The 19,882-nt window shown below is 35.2% G+C and overlaps 2 protein-coding genes across 3 annotated transcripts in view; one reads left to right on the forward strand and one right to left on the reverse strand.

The window, feature by feature from the left end:
• Positions 1-675: 675 nt before the first annotated feature.
• On the forward strand, positions 676-5,691 carry LOC145661138 (uncharacterized). Its single transcript, XM_081726588.1, has one exon. The coding sequence runs from the start codon at positions 676-678 to the stop codon at positions 5,689-5,691; it is 5,016 nt and encodes a 1,671-aa protein (XP_081582714.1).
• A 9,143-nt stretch (positions 5,692-14,834) lies between these two features.
• Positions 14,835-19,882, reverse strand: part of LOC145660578 (ribonuclease H2 subunit C) — a 28,703-nt gene continuing 23,655 nt past the window's right edge. For both annotated transcript variants that reach the window (XM_081725810.1, XM_081725811.1), the window contains exon 3: positions 14,835-14,938. In XM_081725810.1, coding sequence (XP_081581936.1) covers positions 14,912-14,938 — 27 coding nt within the window. In that variant the 3' untranslated portion in view covers positions 14,835-14,911. The remainder of the gene's footprint in view (positions 14,939-19,882) is intronic.

Here is a 19,882-nt window from a genome sequence, read left to right on the forward strand (position 1 = left end):
TAGCCTTCTAAATATTTAATGTACACAAATGTGTACAACGGGACACCAATGCTATATAAAAACTAAAAATGTATATGACAGTGGAGTCCAGATGTACACATTTGTGCACATAAAATATCTGGAGAACTATGGGTAACAAAAACAAAATTTCAAGCAAAATGGCATCAGAAGACCCCAATGCGTTTAAAAACCACAACAAATAATTTTTTTCAAGCTTAAAAAAATTCAGGTCTGAAGGATATATATATATATATATATATATATATATATATATATATATATATATATATATATATATATATATATATATATATATATATATATATATATATATATATATATATAGTTGTTCGGCCGCATTTCATTATTCTTTTGTTTTGTATTTGGCAACACTGGATAATTTATAGTTTTTTATAAGTGTTAACGTGGCGTGTGTGACTGCATAGTGTGTAGTTGCTTATGTATAGCAATTAGTGTATTTAGTTGTGTGTTTACAATATAATAAATAGTATATTGTGCAACAAACTTTGTGTTCAAAATAATACAGTCCACGAACATTAAAGTGGTCCTTACCGACCGGATTTTGTTCCAGTTGTGCATGTGCGTGGTTTGCGAACTTGTGGCGCAGTATCTTCATTTTGTAGTGCATTGTCAAAGTGGTGCAGAATTATAACAATGGAAGAACTCATAGGTAAGAAAACTGTACTTAAACGTGAAGTGACAAGGTTAATACATAAAGTGAACGAGAATAAAGACAAGCCTAACTTCAGTATTAAGCTGTACACCGAACGTGCTACGCAATTACATGGCGATTGCACAGAGCTCATTACAAAGTTCATTTCTGTGGGTGGTGAAAGTGGGTTTGCAAAATATGACGGAGAATTTAATGAAGTGCAAAATAGGTTGCACTCTGTCTTAGAAATTTTGTACAATATGCAGTCACCTAATACTGAACAGGTAAATACATCTAATAAACAGTGCACAGATGTGAAATTGCCAGACTTAGAACTCCCTACATTTTGTGGTAGAGTGCAAGATTGGCTATCGTTTCGTGACTTATTTGTTGCTGCTGTTCATAATAACAATCGGTTAGGAAATGCTCAAAAGCTGCAGTATTTGAAGACAGCTGTCTCAGGGGAACCTGCTGTATTGTTGCAGTCTATTTCCATATCTGATGATAACTATAAAGTAGCATGGGAGTTACTTAAATCAAGATATGAAGATGTGAGGGAGCTAGCGAATCATATTTTGAGCAAGTTGATTACTCAAACAGCTGTGAAGAATGAGTCATCAGGTGAGTTACGAAGATTGGTTGACAATAGTGTTCAGTGTGTGTGTGAACTTAAATCCTTGGGCCTTCCAGTGGAACATTGGGATGTGATTTTAATTTACCATGTGGGTGAGAAGCTAGATAAGAACACCAGAAAACAATGGGAGCTTTCATTGAAGAAAAACGAACAACCAACTTTCGACCAGCTGAAAGAGTTCATATTACAACGTGCCAAAGCGTTAGCTGCAGTGAGTGCAAGGTCACCGGCAGACACGTCTGCTTTAAAAACAAACAAAAAAGGCAACACGTTAGTGCATCATTCAAGTCCAATTGTGTCATGTATCATGTGTAAAAATAACCACAAGCTATATAAGTGTCAAAAGTTCATAAATATGTCAGTGAATGATAGGCATAGTTTTGTGAAAAAGAATTCGCTTTGTTTCAATTGTTTGACCTTAAATTGTTCCGTAAATAAGTGTAATGTGAAGCAGGGTTGCCACACTTGCAACAAAAAACATCATACTTTATTGCATTTTGAAAAGAAGGATAAAGTAGATCAAGTAAATTGTTCTCATTCTATAAATCAAAAACTAATTTCTCAGGTGTTGTTGTCCACCGCTGTCATAAATATCAAAGATAATGCAAATAAGTTGATACAATTTCGTGCTCCTATCGACTGTGGTAGTGAATTATCGTTTGTAACTGAACGCTGCGTCCAGAAATTACGCATAAACAAAGAGAAAATAAACATGAGCATATCAGGTGTTACTGGTTCTAACGTTGGAAATTCTCATGCAATAGTTGATTTGTGTTTTCAGTCATTGTACAGTGATAATAATATTCATACTAAAGCAATAGTAGTCCCAAGAATCACAAGTAACTTACCCAGAGTAACTATTCAAAATATAGGTAATTGGGAAATTGTAAAACAAGTAAACTTAGCAGATCCACAGTTTAATAAAAGCGGCCCTATTGATGTGTTGTTAGGTGCTGATGTTTTCCCATTATTGTTGCTCAGTGGGAGACACGTAGGTACGGATGGAGCTCCGTCTGCCATTGAAACGGTGTTAGGTTGGGTATTGTGTGGTCAGATTAACTTAACGAATAACACATCAAGTGTTCAGTCATATTTTGTTTCTGTTGATCTCAATAAAACATTGCAAAGATTCTGGGAAGTAGAGGAGTTGCCAACTGTACAACATTTATCCGTTGAAGAGCAAAAATGTGAGCAGTATTTTGCTGAAACTTATAAACGTGATGTTGATGGTAAATACATTGTAAAATTGCCTTTTAAAGAAAATGTTGAGCCTCTAGGGGTATCACGGGACACAGCAGTAAAGCGATTATGCCAGATGGAACGTAAGTTACAGAAAGATCCTGATTTATGTAAACAATATTGTGATTTCATGAAGGAGTACTTAGACTTAGGTCACATGGAAAAAATTCCTGATGTAGAACTTGATAAGCTTGTATCTGAATCTTATTATCTGCCGCATCATTGTGTCTTAAATGAAAGTAGTTCTACCACTAAATTGCGAGTTGTATTTGATGGTAGTGCTAAAACTAGCAGTGGAGTATCTCTCAATGACAACTTAATGGTAGGTCCAAAATTACAAGATGATATTATCCCATTAATATTAAGGTTCAGAACTCATCCAATTGCATTGTGTGCTGATATAGCAAAAATGTACAGACAAGTTAAGGTAGATCAAACTGATTCTGATTACCAGAGAATAGTGTGGAGAGAAACAGTTGACCAACCTATTAGTGATTTTAGATTGTTAACTGTTACTTATGGAACCAGTTCGGCTCCATATCTGGCTGTAAAGTGTTTGCAACAGTTAGCTGTAGATGAAGGTCATTGTTATCCCAGAGCTGCAGAATTAGTCATGAATGATTTCTTTGTTGATAATTTAGTTTCAGGTGCAGCTGATAGTAGTGAGGCAATGGTATTGTACTCAGAATTAACAGCATTATTACACAAAGGTGGTTTCGAATTAAGAAAATGGTCTACTAACGACATGAATGTGCTAAATAGTATACCTTCTCACTTAAGAGAAACTCAGTCGTTAATTTGTTTTAATGAAGATGAGAATGTAAAAGCTTTAGGTATACAGTGGAATCCATCAAGTGATTCATTTTCATTTTCTGTTGTTGTTCCCACTGCAAAATTGTATGATCCGCTTGGTTGGTTATCTCCAGTATCCATTGTTGCAAAATTGTTGCTACAATCATTATGGAAATTAAAAATTGAATGGGATGACGTACTTCCGAATGATATTGCTCGCTCGTGGGAAGCATATTGTCAAGAATTGCCATTGTTGAGACAGATTAAGATCAAAAGGTGTATTTCTTCTGAAAATATTGTGAAATATGATCTAATTGGGTTCTCAGATGCTAGTGAAAAGGCGTATGCTGCAGTAGCATATATACGTTGTATAGATACATCTGGAAATGTACAAGTATACCTGATTGCTGCAAAGACCAAAGTTGCCCCTATAAAGCGAATATCAATACCTAGGTTAGAATTGTGTGCTGCAGTATTGTTATGTAGATTAGTCAATACGGTCATTAAGGCAATGTTAATCAAGTTTGAACAGGTTGTCTGTTACACAGATTCTACTATTGTGTTAGCATGGCTTTCTTCATGTCCGAGTAAATGGAAAACATTTGTGGCTAACCGAGTATCTGAGATTCAACAATCAATTTTTATTAAATGGGCGCACACATCGAGCAAAGACAACCCAGCTGATTGTAGTTCTCGTGGTTTGAATCCGTCACAATTAGAGTCTTATTCAATATGGTGGAATGGGCCAAAGTGGTTGATGGAATCAGAGTTACCTATTGTAAATATTAATTGCAAAAATTTAGATTCTGTTCTATGTGAGCAAAAGTCTTCAACTGTTAACATGCACATTAAGGTTGACTGTACAATAGTAGATAAATTTTCATCATTATCTAGGTTAGTTCGTGTTACTGCTTGGTGTAAAAGATTTATTAGGAATAGCAAAAGTAAACAGGAGTTAAGATGTAGTGGACCATTAACTACAAAGGAGTTGTCAAATGCATTAATGCATTGGATAAAACAAGCTCAAGAATCAGAATATCCACTTGAGATAAAATACTTACGTATGAAAAAACCTTTGCCTTATAATAGCAAACTATTGTGTTTAAATCCATTTCTTGATGAAAATGATGTCATGAGAGTTGGAGGTCGCTTGCAAAATGCTAGTGTAACATATGATTTCAAATATCCTATCTTACTTCCAAAACATGCTAGAATTACAGAACTTCTTGTAAAATCTGAACATATAAAGCATCTTCATGCAGGTTCACAGTTACTTTTATCTGTTTTGCAACAAAAGTTTTGGATTATTGGTGGTCGTGACTTTGTAAGGGAAATTGTAAAAAGTTGTGTAACATGTCACAAACAGTCAGGTGTAACAGCCTCTCAATTAATGGGTCAACTTCCTGTTGGTAGAGTAACACCAACTCGTCCATTTTTGCATTGCGGTTTAGATTATGCAGGTCCACTAATGTTAAAAAATATAAAAAGTCGAAATTCAAAATTGTTCAAAGGTTATGTAGCACTCTTCATTTGTTTCAGTGTCAAAGCAATCCATTTAGAATTGGTAAGTGATGCTTCAACAGAGTCATTTATTGCAGCTTTGAAACGTTTTATAGCTAGAAGGGGAAAACCTACTGATATTTACAGTGATTGTGGTTCAAATTTCATAGGTGCAAACAGAGAATTAAAATCCTTACTGAAACTTGTAACGAATGGTGATTCAAAAGAGTCTGTATGTAATTACCTCAGTATGCAATCTATAAATTGGCATTTTAATCCACCATCCTCACCTCACTTTGGAGGCATATGGGAAGCTGGTGTAAAGTCTGTCAAGTACCACTTGAGACGTGTAGTTGGTAACACTATACTCACATTTGAAGAAATGTATACAGTTTTGTGTCAGATTGAAGCCTGTTTAAATTCTAGACCATTAACTGCTCTATCTTCTGATCCTAATGACTATCAGGTATTAACTCCTGGTCATTTTTTAATTCACGATGCATTAGTAGCAATACCTGAACCAAATTTGTGTGAATTAAAAATCAATCATTTGTCACGCTGGCAATTAACTCAAAGATTGGTCCAACATTTTTGGAACCGTTGGCAAACAGAATATTTGTCTCGGCTGCAACAAAGGCCAAAGTGGTGGTGTAAACATGCTAATATCAAGGTCAATGATTTAGTGTTAGTGAAGGAAGATAAGACATCTCCTCAACATTGGAATTTAGCAAGAGTAGTTGCTGTTCATCCTGGTGTAGATAATATTGTTAGTACTGTTACTATTAAAACTAGCAAAGGTGTCTTCAAACGACCAATTGTAAAAATTTCTCCTCTTCCATTTAATGAAGAATAATATGTAGAATGTGTATTGTAGGGTACTGTGTAGAATAATATGTACTGTTGAAATGATATTTCAAGGTGGGCGGTATGTTCGGCCGCATTTCATTATTCTTTTGTTTTGTATTTGGCAACACTGGATAATTTATAGTTTTTTATAAGTGTTAACGTGGCGTGTGTGACTGCATAGTGTGTAGTTGCTTATGTATAGCAATTAGTGTATTTAGTTGTGTGTTTACAATATAATAAATAGTATATTGTGCAACAAACTTTGTGTTCAAAATAATACAGTCCACGAACAATAGTTATGCCTTTTTTTCCAAATTGGGATGTTATATTGCTTTCATTATAATGCATAATATCCTAAGGAGGTAATGAGAATCCGAATTTTTGCGAAAAAAAATTAGTATCTCGCAAGCCGTTAAACTTGCGGAGCTGAAATTCAGTGTATTAACTCTTTATTGAAAATAAATATCCTAACATTTTTTTAAAAAAATATTCTTTATGGAAGGGAGGGGGCACTTTCTACATATGGAAAATCGGTAGTGAGTTGGTTTGTAAAAAGGATCGAAAACGATCAATGTTATATAGGAAAAAAATCAGAAACAAAAAATACAGTACTTGGCTTTCTACTATAATAATTGTTGAAGCTTATGTTTATTATATGGAGCGCTTACAACACAGGGCAATCAACCCATAAAGTTGTGAGAAAAATAGGCATAAAATTTATACTGTAAGCTTAGGCCTAATTACACGGAAATTTTAAGTTTGGATTGTACGCATAATTGTATGGAAAATTTTACACCTTTTTCCCTTTACGTTGGTCTACTTACTTTGATTTGGAACTTTGAAATTTCATCCTTTTTTCCACTGAAAAGTATTGATAATTCAACAAGGAAATAATTATACTATGATAATTTAATTGAAATTCATCGCAATTTGGCACATGGCAAACAGCAGTGTGGTAATTGAAGTTGAAGAAGGAGGGAAGTTCCCATTCACCTCTGAACACTTTCCAGGAACCTCGTTCCCTTTCGCTTTCTAGACGGGGGAGGGAACTTGCTAATGGTATCAAACCTTCATGTGTAATTACAAAAATTAAATTTATAAACAAATAAGAAATCATCAGTTTATTAGGCTTTAATTGATAATTTATTCACAAGATTCCCTATCAAAGGCGTGGTAGATGAAGTTTCTGTTCTCCATCAGTCGACATTGCCAACTGACATGGTCGATAGGGAAAAGATGTTGTATGGTGATAGGGAGATGATACTTCTTGCTGAGTATTTCAAACCTGACCAAACAATCGTTATCAGACCTAAGTCTAACAAGCAGATTGTCGATGAGGATTTGCATAAATCGGGTAGAAGTATTATCAATTTCCACGACAGAATGCGAACGGGGATTTCAGATAACTGATATTAGAAATAGACTAAGTGCTCAAACATTGTCTAACTTGTTCATCAATATTAATGGCCCACCGCTAGACACGCTCAATGTACACGAGCTAGTTATTTCTTGGCTAAAGGATGGACATCATTCCGCTGCGGATGATTTACCACGAAAAAGTTACCAACAGGAAATAAACCGGATTTCAGATGTGTTTTTAGATGGAAAATTACGAGTTATGGAAAATGTATACTTGTATTACTAATGGCTTATTTGTGTTATTTAACTTTGTACCTAATTTTTAGTAAGTCTATTCTTTGCTTTAGGTAAACTACTTTGAATAATAATTGCAAATATGCATATTTGTAACTGAAATTTAACATAGTGTTTTAGTGATTACACAAATTACAATTATGAGCATACTTTATGGAGATGCTCTCACATAGGGTACCCGAGCACCTTTATACACTATGAAAAACTAATTTTTAAAGTCTTTTGTAAGATAAATACTGTGAACTGAGAAACAATAACCTTTTCCATATTGTACAGGGGTATTTTCCTGCGAATAAAAGTTTCTTTTGGAATGCGTTCAGAAATTAACACTTGCAAGAATACTCTCTTAGTACAAGTATATTTTAGGCACACACTAATTTTCCCCCACTTCGAACTGTTTTAATTTCCTCACTGATTAACACTTTACCATTTTATATCGTAAAGGTCAGATCCACCGTTATTGTAACAGAGTGGTGCTTGAGCGATTGACTAGAAATTCAAACTCCGATCAGTGACAATTTCACAGTCTTGTTTTATTACAAGTGTAAACTCTTTACTCAGTAGAGGCTGTGGATCAGAGTAGATCACAGTGGATGAGAGTGGTGGGTCAGAGTGGGTCACAGAGGTTGGTGGGTCAAGTTTTCATTGACCCACGCCAACTCTGGTTGTGTTCAGTGATGATACTTCGAACTCATTAACACATCATCTAATGGGGTTGAAGTAGGGGGTCCCCCAGGGGTGTACCGATACATGTAAAAATAATTTAAAATGATCGATATTAGTACCAAATCCATAGTTTTCGGGGCCGTTGTGTTCAGTAATGAAACTTCGAACTCATTAACACATCATCTAAGGGGCGTTGAAGTTTGAACGGACCTCAAAATTGAGTTTTCGTATTTGGTACGGAATAAGATCATACTGAGTTAAGTGATAGTTTTCGCAATCATTCAGACATCGTACCCTCGTAAGAGTGTGTGAGAGATGAAATCTTTCAGATTAACGTCCCACAAATATGCTCCTTACTGTAAAACGGACGATATTAGTGTCAAATACATATTTTTCGTGGTCGCTGAAACTGAAAGAATAAGTATAAAACTCACGTACAGAACATTTGTACATTAGACAACACACTTGAAGCAAACAGTGAACATACATTTGTTTCACTCCCGTGGAATACGAAAAAAGGTAAAAACTCATTTAACTACTTAAAAGGTATGCTTTTTGTTTCCTTGAAATTTCTGTCTTTCTGTATAACGAATTGAAATCTCTCTCTCTCTCTCTCTCTCTCTCTCTCTATATATATATATATATATATATATATATATATATATATATATATATATATATACTGTTTATATTTATTTGGAATATGGTTGTAAGTAACGAAATGCATTTCTTTTTTATTTTTAGGTTGAATACAAATAAACAAAGATATGTGTATATTCGTTATCCTTATCCTTATTGATATTATTATTCCTTATTTAAATATATATATATATATATATATATATATATATATATATATATATATATATATATATATCCTCTTTTTTACATACTTATATATTCTTTTAAAGTCCTTATATCCTTTTCTTAAATTTATATATTTCGTTTTACACAATACTTATATATCGTGTATAGTTACATATAAATATATATAGGAAAATATCATTTTTCAATTACTTATACATGTAGGGAATAAAATGGAAAACAAGAGTACACAAGAATTATTAAAAGAGATTACGGTCTTTATTAATGACAGAAGAAGATGACGTACCAAATAAAGAGACGCAAGTTCTTCTAAGGGAAATAGATGATGTAATCGGGATAGATGATCATCATGAGAGGAAGGAAGGAGTCCATAAAGAAGATGATGAAAGGAAGAAGAAAGAAACACAAGGAAGAAGTAAGATTATCAACAGATGCAATTCCTCAGGAAGAAGAGTTGTAATTAATGAAATTAAAAGAGCAGAAGAAGAAATGATCACCAGTGCCAAAGAAGAGAAGAGAGAGATGCAGTTAATGAAATTCAAATTGCAGAAGAAAAAGAAAATGAAGGTGAAGAAGAAGAGAAATATAAAGAACTTAGAAATATCAGAAAATGGAGGTAATAGAATGATAACACAAGAGAAATAGGAAGCGTCCGTCTATATTGAAAAAAATTAAAAAATGGTTACAAGAAGACGTCGAAGAAAGGACAAATGAAGAAGAGTTGCTAAATCTTACGTTTTCGCAGATAATAGGAGAGGCTTACAATGAGGAAGAGAAGAAGACAGAAAAAGAAGAGCAATCCGTGTGAGTCGATCTGCCCTTGCAGCATACAGCTACAGTATTTTTTTTTTTAATCGGTTCGCGTTTTCTGTAGTTATTACTCGTTGTCAAGCCACACACAAGTGTCATCTTGCTCCATGTAAGCTTTTTTGGTGGACAAACACCGTGTGCGTGGATTTTCTCGGGGTTTTACCATTTCCTCTGACCTTCTTCATTCCACCATTTCCCTTAGCCTCGGTGCATAATCTTGAGACATTAAACTAGATATTTCATTTCATTTGAAAGCATATTAGTGTTGTTCTTCCAAAACTAAAGAGAAATGTAGTATTGAACATCGGTAATTCCGTACAGCATTGGTGCCGACTACATGGGTATGACCTTGGCTCCGAGGCTTAAGCATCGGTTGGAAGTTTTTAATGTGTGCCCATAAGATTAATACCGAAATAACATTTTCATGACATTGACAAGAACTTAGTGCATGTGACCGCAAGCTTGATTTTATATGCGGAGAAGCTTCGATATACGGTGGTCCTTAGCTAGTATCATCATCTTGACGTAGCAATTTTATGTTTTAATAACTTCCTTCAATTAGTCTCCTTCGCCCTCTCCCTCTCTTTCCTTCCACCATACCCTCTAGCACGTTTCTCATAATACAGTTCCTCTTCAGCCGATGTCCGAACCAGTTTCTCTTCCTCCTCTTTATTACATCTAAAATTCTTTTTCCCCCTTCTGCTACTATTTCTAACACATCATTCGTTTTCCGTTCAACTCAGCTAATTCTCTTCTTTTTTTCTCCATGCCCACGTTTCGAAAGCCTCCATTTTTTTCATCACTTTTGCGTAATGTCCATATTTCTACCAATAGACAGAGTACACATTGGAATCAATAAAACAAAATCTCAATATTTAATTGGAAGTTTGTTCAATACACAGATTAGCTTATCGTTGTTGAAAAGAAAAAAAATCTGGTGCCTTTAGAATGTAAAAATGATTTTGCAAGTTATGGTATTTCAGTAATCTATACTGTCTTGATTTTCTTTCACGCGTCTCAGGGATAGCCTCCCCGTTTGGGATCCAGTGGAATATTAATATAAAAATATAAAAAGATTACGAAACGTGATTTATCTTACAAGTAGTGAAGCGTGAGCACCCATTAAAAAATAAAGGTCACCGCCTATGTTGACACCAGGGGCTGCGATTCGGGGGGCAAGAGGGGGCAGTTGCCCCTCACTTTTTTGAAGTGACCCCGTAATGTATATAGTTTCATTTGGAAATGTAAAGTTTTTGTATGTGTTACTGGTTCATAGAAAAAAGATGCCATGTAATATTTGTCGTTGCGTGAGTACGTATTGGCTATTTGCTTCCCGTAGAGTTAAGAAAGCTATAGGAACAGATCATGCCTTGTCCCCCCCCCCCCACTTTTAACGTCCAATCTCCGCCACTGGTTGACACTATCATCATACTTGCACGAAAGTAAACTATATTACATTTAGAAACATACATTGTATTTCCGTTGCTATTGGCGCATTGTAGAATTATTATCCAGACTAAAATTTAATTACAAAAAGCATAAGATTTCTTAAAAGCTAGACTTGCAAGACCAAGACCAAGGGTTCCAGTGCAAGACCAAGACCACCCGGTCTTGGTCTTGCATTTGCTCATCACTAATGCGGGTCAGTTTCGTCCTGTGTGGCTTTCGCAATAGTGGTACTGAAAGGTTGGAAAGCTCACATATGGTTACTACCCATCTCAGCTGAAAATGTATTTGCAGATCGATAATATGCTTTCCGGCCCTTCATTACTATTCAGGTTTTTCAATTTATTTTTTCTTTACCAAGTCTTTTTTAAGTGATACGAACGACGTGCCATTCCATTACGACTTAGAAGACAATAATAACGTACAGAAACAAAGTACGTCACAAAATCATTGGTAATGCTTCATACATTCAAAGTTGATTAGTACTTCGTCTGAGATGATGGTTTTCAGTAAGCAACAGAATATGGTAATCGAACCCACAACAAAGCTGATAGACATATCCCAAATATTTTGCTAAATTAATTATTATCCGCTCGAAGACATACTATTAGAATCTACTGTAAATAAGATTAAAGTACACTATTCCAGGAAACATACATTATTTGTACTATACATGACACTACAGGTAATGAACGGCTTATTACGAGCGGTGCGATAATTCAGGGGCGGACCGGGAACTTTTGGAAATATCCTCGTATTCATATCACAGCTTCTCACAACAATACTTAAATATCTCGAATTGCGGCAAATGATTCAGTGAAACAGCATTTACCTCCAGTGCGAAGAATCCCTGATTTGATCCGAAGTCATGTACGTTTGTGGAATTCATACAGTATGCATTAGTTATCAGTTTCCTTTAGCTGTGGATAATGTAAAGGACATACCTGTAGGACGTTAAATTAAAAATCTCATTTGATTTTTAAACAACTTGAAGATAATAACTGACAATGGAAGCATATTATATTTATATATACCGGGTGAGGCATTTAAAACTGTTTTTGAAAATATCTGGAAAACTACAAATCGGATTTTTTAAAAAGTTGTTCGTCTTGAAGGGGGACATCCAATGATGTCACAATCGACCCCCTGCCCCCACCCTCCGGAGGCGGAGGGGCGTCAACGTAGAAATCTTAAATAACTCCCCCCATTTTTATTGCATATTCTGATTCTCCGTGAAAAAAATACGTAACTTTTGTATTGAACACTTTTTTCGTTGCGATAGATGGCGCTGTAATCGACAAAAAGTCAAAATGACTCATCACCGTTAAGGATGGACACGAGTCGAGCTACGAGTTCTGAGCCGGGTCATTGTTTATGAACTCGAGTTTCGAGTCAAGTTTGATAAATGACTTGCTCTTTCAGCTCGTATTAACTGGTTTTAAAAGCATGGCATGATTAGACTGCAAAGCGAAAGCTATGAGAAATGTAAGCAGTAATGTTTAATACTTTTTGTGTTGCTCACGAGAGGGAACACTGGTCGCATTTAGTCTTCTTTCGATAACAAGACGAGAAGGGATTTTTATAACGACCTTAATTCGGCTCGGTTCAACTGAGCCGATGGCTGAAGCCAGCTCGCTTGGGGTGAGCCATCGGCTCGATTGGAATCAGCCATTTCCTCCGTTCGGTTCAACTGATCCAAGAGCTCAAGCAGGCTCAGCTCGTTAGTGAATGAGCTGTAAGCCGAGCTGCTTGAGCCGTTGATAAGCCTAAACCCGGGCCGAGCAGTTTTGAACTTGTTTGGCCGGCGCCTTATAACTTTTAAGTGTTTGGATCGAACCGGAATATTTCCTCTTCTGCAACTCAAACCCAGAACTTTCTGAATGATGTCCTTGATTCCTAGGCTTCACGACTACCGAGATCGGCGGACAACTAGTTTCTATATTGAGATACAAACCGCCTTTCATATTTATATACAATGTTGTAATAATAATAATAATAATATGTAGTAGTATCGTTGATAATAATTATATTGTCTATGCAGGATACTTGAAGAGAGTACTTGAAACTACACACAGGATTTGGCTCGTTTTCGGTCGACTAGAGATGAAACTCAGCTCGAATTCGAATCAAGTTGGAGCGAATTTTTCGAGTCGAGCTTAAAAATGTCTATTTCAGGTCGAGTCGAGTTTCACAGAAATTCGCTCTAACTTGCTCATGCTCATCCCTAAACACCGTTGACAAGTAATAAGAAAATGTTCGAAATGGTGACTAGTTTAAATAGCAAAGGGAATCTAGTAATATATCGTTAGAAAGTTCGCGACAAGATAAAAATATTTTGCCGAAAGTTTCAAGTCGCTATGTTGACCCCATCCAAAATAGCTAGGTTCACATTTCGTATCCATTTAAATTTTTTAAGTTGACCCCACGTACCCCTATATGGGAGTATCTGGGGTAAACCTTCCATATCTCAAATGCAAGCCTCTTAAAATAATGATGGGCTTGTTTTTGCGTTCTATCAGTTATATCCGCAGTCGTTTCGAAGATACACGGAGTGACAACGGACTTCATGCACGAACAAAATATGAACCCCCGCCATTTTGTATAGGGTCAACATAGGAACTTGAAACGGTCTAGAAAATATTTCTTTTGTCGAGATCTTTCCAATGATATATTACTCGACCCCCTTTGCCATTTAACATTTTCAAGTTGACCCCACGTACCCCTATAGGAGTGTCTTGGGTGGATCTTCTATAGCTCAAAATTCAAGCCCCTTAAAATAATGATGGACGTGTTTTTTCGGTTTCTCATATTCGCAGTCGAATATACATACAACAGAATATTACACCGTTTGTTTTTCATTTCTACATCCAATTGTCCATCTATTATACTTCTAATGTTTGAAAAGAAAAACTCCGGGACCCGTACGAACTCTATGACTGGAGATTAATTATTTTGATTGACACTGACAGTGAGATTAAATGAGGAACTTTCTCCAAGGCTTAGTACGAATCGAATCCGCGCTCACGCAAGTTAGCTATGAACGGGCATATTAAAATATGCGTAGTGTTACCAGGATATTATTTAATGACCTAAACTCATGAAGCAAGTGTTGTTGGAGTTGTCAAAAAACAGCCTCCGATGCCAGTTTTTAAGGAAAGAAATGCTTTCATATAACCATGAAGCTTCAGATACATTCTAAACAGTGTTGCTCTGCGTGTAATCGGCAAGCTTTCTGAAGCTGAAAGATAGTGCACTGCGACCATGTAATCCTAGGAATTCCAGAGAGTGATTGATAGCCTAAAAACAGATCTCGTAGATTCTTTTCCTTCGTTGTGTTAAAAGCAAAAGGATATTTAAGTTTTCTTTCGCTAGAAAATAGATATTCTAGACGATAATGAGAAATAGGTCTTAATTAAACACTTTAATAACGATAAAAGTGAGATGATTCACCTTTACTATCTCGCCGGTGAATATGAAAATAGTGCAGCACATAGATACGCATTTGAGTGAAATAATATAAATCATGAAATCCTTTCGTTACCACTTCTCGGGAAAGCAACTACCAACAAAAATTCTGAAAGAACAGCAACAAAAAGTATTTAATTGAACTCTCAGTTTTGTACCCTAATTTAAAATTCTTGGTAAGTCAATGAACCACATTGAGAATTATTATTTTAGTTAAACCTTAAATACTGTTCAACTCAAGGAAATTTGAAGGTGACGGGTCACAAATCTAAGAAAAATTAGAAGTATGGAAATTAACAACACATTTATTATGCAAATATTAAATACACTTTAGTCATATTTGTCCAGCGTTAAGATGTTCGTCAACTTGTTGAGACTGGAGCGTGTAACTGAAACAGAGAGAAAAAAATATATCAGAAAACGTACAAGTCTCACAAATACAAGAACGAAGAGTCTGGAAATTATTTTGATGAGATTCTTGATTTTTAATAAAGCAAGGCCTTGACATTAAATGCTGTTCTCTTAAATTTAATGCCACGGGACCAAGTCCCACGGTCCTGTATACAATAACAAAGAACTTATTCAATAGGTGCCCATTAGCATTAGAGATGCGTTAATGCATTTATATACACGAATATTTATTTTTAAATTGGGTGGAACATGCACTATTGTGCAATATTTTTTAACACAATAGAGCTGCTGTCGTAACTCGATGTTCCATATAATCCGAGCCACATATAAGTTTTTGGCACGCTTTTGACGCCAGTTAAATTATATATTCCGTTACAGTAATTTACACATTTCACTTTTCCTGTCGTCTCCAATCGAGTTCTGATTTTAGACACCTGCCTCATTTCTGCTTTATATTAAAGGAATTTTTAGACTTGTTGTTTGATTGAATGAATGAATGCTATACCAAAAATAAATTTAAAAATAAATAAATAAATAAATAAATTCTGTATTAAGTTTGATGCTATCCGGAGGATAACGTATCAAAGAATTACTGCAGAATGTACAATTGATCTAAAAGATTGCCACTGAAAATGGAATAAAATAGAACAATTCTGCTCTCAGCACCTTTACAAATATAGTTTATTTTTTTAAGTATATAGTTAAAAAGCAACAGTAGTACGCTTTATATAAACTGGTTGGTTTAAAAACAAATGTAGCGTAGCTTCTTTACGCTAAAATCTGTGAAATTATAAAATGACTTAGCTCTCTTGGTATGATCCGAAGTAGTCTTTATCACATTTAAGTTGAATTACAGGGACTTTATTATTTAGACCCTACCGACCAATACAGTACCGCAATGTTCTGGATGGCCATGGTAGTGCGATATTTTTTTCTCATTCCTGTGAGAGACAGAGGTCCACTTAGCCTCCATAAAATGGACACTTGGAAGAATCTCTGCGGAAAGGGCAGACAGAGCATGATGTTGCATTCAGTTCTTATGTGTGTCAAAGTTTAGAACAGCCATATGCAACAGCCGGCACCCAGGCCAGTTACGGTCTATTGAACCCTTTTAACCGACCCGCCTCACCCGTTATTGAAAGTGTATTTCTTACGTAATCTTCAACTGAACTGAAAATTTTTCATGGATAACTGATGCCCATCTTAAAAATATTCTCCGCATTGGAGCATCCAGTGGTACCACTGAACATCGAGAAACTAGTCCAGAACAAAAAGGGTCGAGTTTCCCATTAAAATACTAAATAAATATTTTTTTCTCCCTTTTCTTTAGTAAGTTAACATGTTAGTTATAGTCAGGGTTGGCTGGTTTAAACCAGCTGTTAAAAAAAAAAAAAAAAAAAAAAAAAAACTGGTTTAAACCAAAAAAAGGAAAAGTGTTCGTATTCGTAAGTATTCGTAAAATCTTCATGAACACACATTTGTGGGTTATCACGTTTCACTCCCGTATATTATTCGCATTATATTCAGACAAATTCATCATCCATTACTCAAAGAGATTATACTACAAAAGCAACTTTTTTTTTATAAGTTTATGAATTTTTTTTTTTTGTGTGTGTGAATTTTTATAGTTTGTTATTATTGTTATGCAACTGCAAAGAAAAATGTTAAATATTGTTTCGTTTTAATAATGTTTACTATTGATAAAATACATCGGCAGAGGGTCATACAAACCCCACGAGAGGCATTTATTGAAATCAAAAGTATCTTTGGTATCTATTTATGTGTAAATGGGTCAGAGCCAAAGTGGACTCAAATAAGTCATATCTTTATTCACTTTTCTTATTGATATGCAAATTAAGTCGTATTTCTTTAATTTGGGCTACTAAAAATCGCAGTGAACTAACTTGGACTAAATTAGTTCTGCAGTATTTTGAAATTGTCCATATGTAATTCTGTATAATGGTTTCACTTGTGCAACTGTTCATATTTTTGTCCTTCTGTAATGACTCTTGACAATTATATTAACAAGTATGTAAAGATCAGTACAACGTAATTTTATCAGGAGTCCTTCGTGAGTGAGTCGGCAGACGTTTCGCATTTGTGGCCAATTAGTCCCGGTTTCGAGTTTAAATAGAGGACAATTTCTTTCGGATGTAAGCCGAGAAGCGCTTTGGATTCCTCTTTAAGCTTATGTGACCCCTTCCAGCATAACCCTGTTGTTGCATAATAGCACCAAGGCGGAACAAACTTATTTCTGTCCATATGTGATATACATACATAGGGCAAATAATTTAAAACAAACAAACCGAGTTTAAACAAAAAGACACGTTTTTTCTTTTTTTTTCAATAAAAAAACATGGTTTTTGCCAACCCTGGTTATAGTTATAACAGATTTTATGTCGACATGATATTAGTGTACGATGAGTGAGTGTCTCCATTGAATATGTACGGCCCTCGATGGCAGTAAGTCCTTTGTGATTGGCCCATCCCCTGTTCCAACTTGTACATGCATGGTTTAGAAAGACAACGTAGTCCTTGGGCTTCCTATGGCCTATCTCGATGGAGAACTCCCTTTACTTACTCACTGACATTTTACATTCTACGAGCTGTAATTTGTATTATTTCAACTAGTACAGTAAACAGGGCCCTGGTCTAAATTTGCGTATTATTCAATACTTGAGTTAACGTTAAAGTAGTGTATTAATTGTTAATCAATTATTAAAACTGAGATCTTTAACGATTATTCTCATGAGGATGAAACCAGTAAATTGATTTTGAAATGGCAGAAATGAAATGAAAGAAATCGAGTGGAAAAGTAACCCTTATATTCTACGTCATATATACTTCGTAAACATTGCTCATCTATACCTCAACACCTTCCAAAATAAGAAATGAATTGTACTAAGCATTCTGTCCATAAACTTTAGGCTTTCTGACTAATAGCAACATGGCGACGATGGTAGTTTAAAGGCACTCCATTTAACAGTTAAAAATAGCGTTAATTAGTACAAAGAATGAGACAATTGGAAACTAATGGTATCCTACAACTTTTCAAACTCTGAAATTAAAATTGAAAACAAAAGCATAACCATTACAAGCTCAATTAATATACTTTTACGAAATATGACTCTCAATTCAACCGAGACAAATGATTATTGAGATAATACACGGTGGCGACAAAATTTACGGAAAAAAATTCTCTGACTTTTCCCTTTTTAAAAAAGGAAAGTTACGTAATTAGCAGCACAGACTTCTCCATGTTCATGGAAAACAAGACCAAGAAACATTAAGTTTTCTCGGGCTATCATCCAGGTGCAAATACTGACTTCCGACATTTCGAATGCAAACACTGCATTTATCTTCAGTAATTGTTATGAAGAGACCAGAGATATGTGGGCATATATATGTACTAATTATGTAGAGGCGGAACTATGAATGGGGCCTGTGATTGGCTGAGAGAAACATTGGCTCCTGACTGAATGTGTATGTGGTGGAAGTGACCTTGTTGAACCCTGTTTACTACGGATCAAGTTCAGTACTGTAAGTGATAATTGCGAAAATTATGGCGATGATTTTTCTGGGTTATTTCTAAATTAGCTAATTTCATGGGTGATATTTATTACTTCGCAATAAGAGAGTCGTGCAAGTGAATAATTTGGGAGCCACCACATAACTAGAACAAATTTTTAGTTACTTAAAATAAAATATCCTTAAACTACCTTAAAAAGTCCTATTTCATTAGCGAAATCCAGACACCTAATTTTTACCCTTACTATGGTGGCATTTGTAAAGAATAAAGTGCCACCATGTGACAAATACTAGTCCTCTTCTTTACACATATCTTTATATTTTCAAAAAAGCGGATTTTCTATTAACATCTACATTGTTTAACTCCATCGAAAGAATAATATATTGATTTCTTTTTTCATATTGTAGTCGTAAAGTAATAACACAGTTATAATATAAGCTAATTTTACTATGTAATTTGCTACGATGAAAACTCTGCATTCAGCATACAGCAAAACGGTTTGTAAATGATGAGTTTGAAATGATAATGTAGTAGTCTGTTTATCTGAGCAGCAATTGAGGTGTTCAGTGTACAAAGGATTCAAGTTCAATTTTGGTAATTTCGGACTAATTTTAACATATCTATTTGAAGTTCCTTTCAGTGTGCTTGTAAGATTTATGTCCAGATGTTCTAAACAACTGTTATAAAGCAAAAAATAGTGTTAACTTTTGCATGTATTTAAATGGAGCGTACGAACTTTACGTCTCTTTTTCTCACAACTTTAGTAACTGGACTCGAATCCGGTGCTCTGAACGCTCCAACGTTATTGGTTTCCCGGAAGTTGCAGGCAATATATGATTTTGTACATGAAATGAAATGAAATCTTTTTCACTTTAACGTTCCACGTTTATGCCCTTTAGGTTAACGGAGACGATGGTTACGGCAAGTGACTAATGATAAAAGAATTGATAGAATGTGATTGTGGGAGGAAATGGAGTAACCCCGAGAAAACCCACGGACACACTGACATGATTTTGTGACAAATGTTTGAATGTCGTGGTTGTTATTGATTGGAGTTGGGCGTCCCTTTCTACACTAAGGCCATATACGTAGTAGACCTACAGTTTTGCATGAAATCCGAGCCTCATGAGTTAGCACCAAGAATCGAACCTGGGTCTCCTGCACCGAAGGCGCGTACGCTAATCATATAACCATGAGGGAACTCTGATATGGAGAGTACGTTGTAGCTGGTGTTCCGTAAAATATTTGGGTCACCATCGGGTGATCTATCAATGGATTAAACAGTTATATACTGATTCAGAGAAATTTCAGTTGATTCCGATTCATGTTCAGTATTAAGGAAAATTATATCTAGTTTACGATATTCTATATGACTATTAACATATATAGCAAC

Source organism: Thermobia domestica, chromosome 9 (assembly GCF_964235325.1).
Source record: "Thermobia domestica chromosome 9, izTheDome1.hap1.1, whole genome shotgun sequence".
In the NCBI taxonomy this organism is placed as follows: domain Eukaryota; kingdom Metazoa; phylum Arthropoda; class Insecta; order Zygentoma; family Lepismatidae; genus Thermobia; species Thermobia domestica.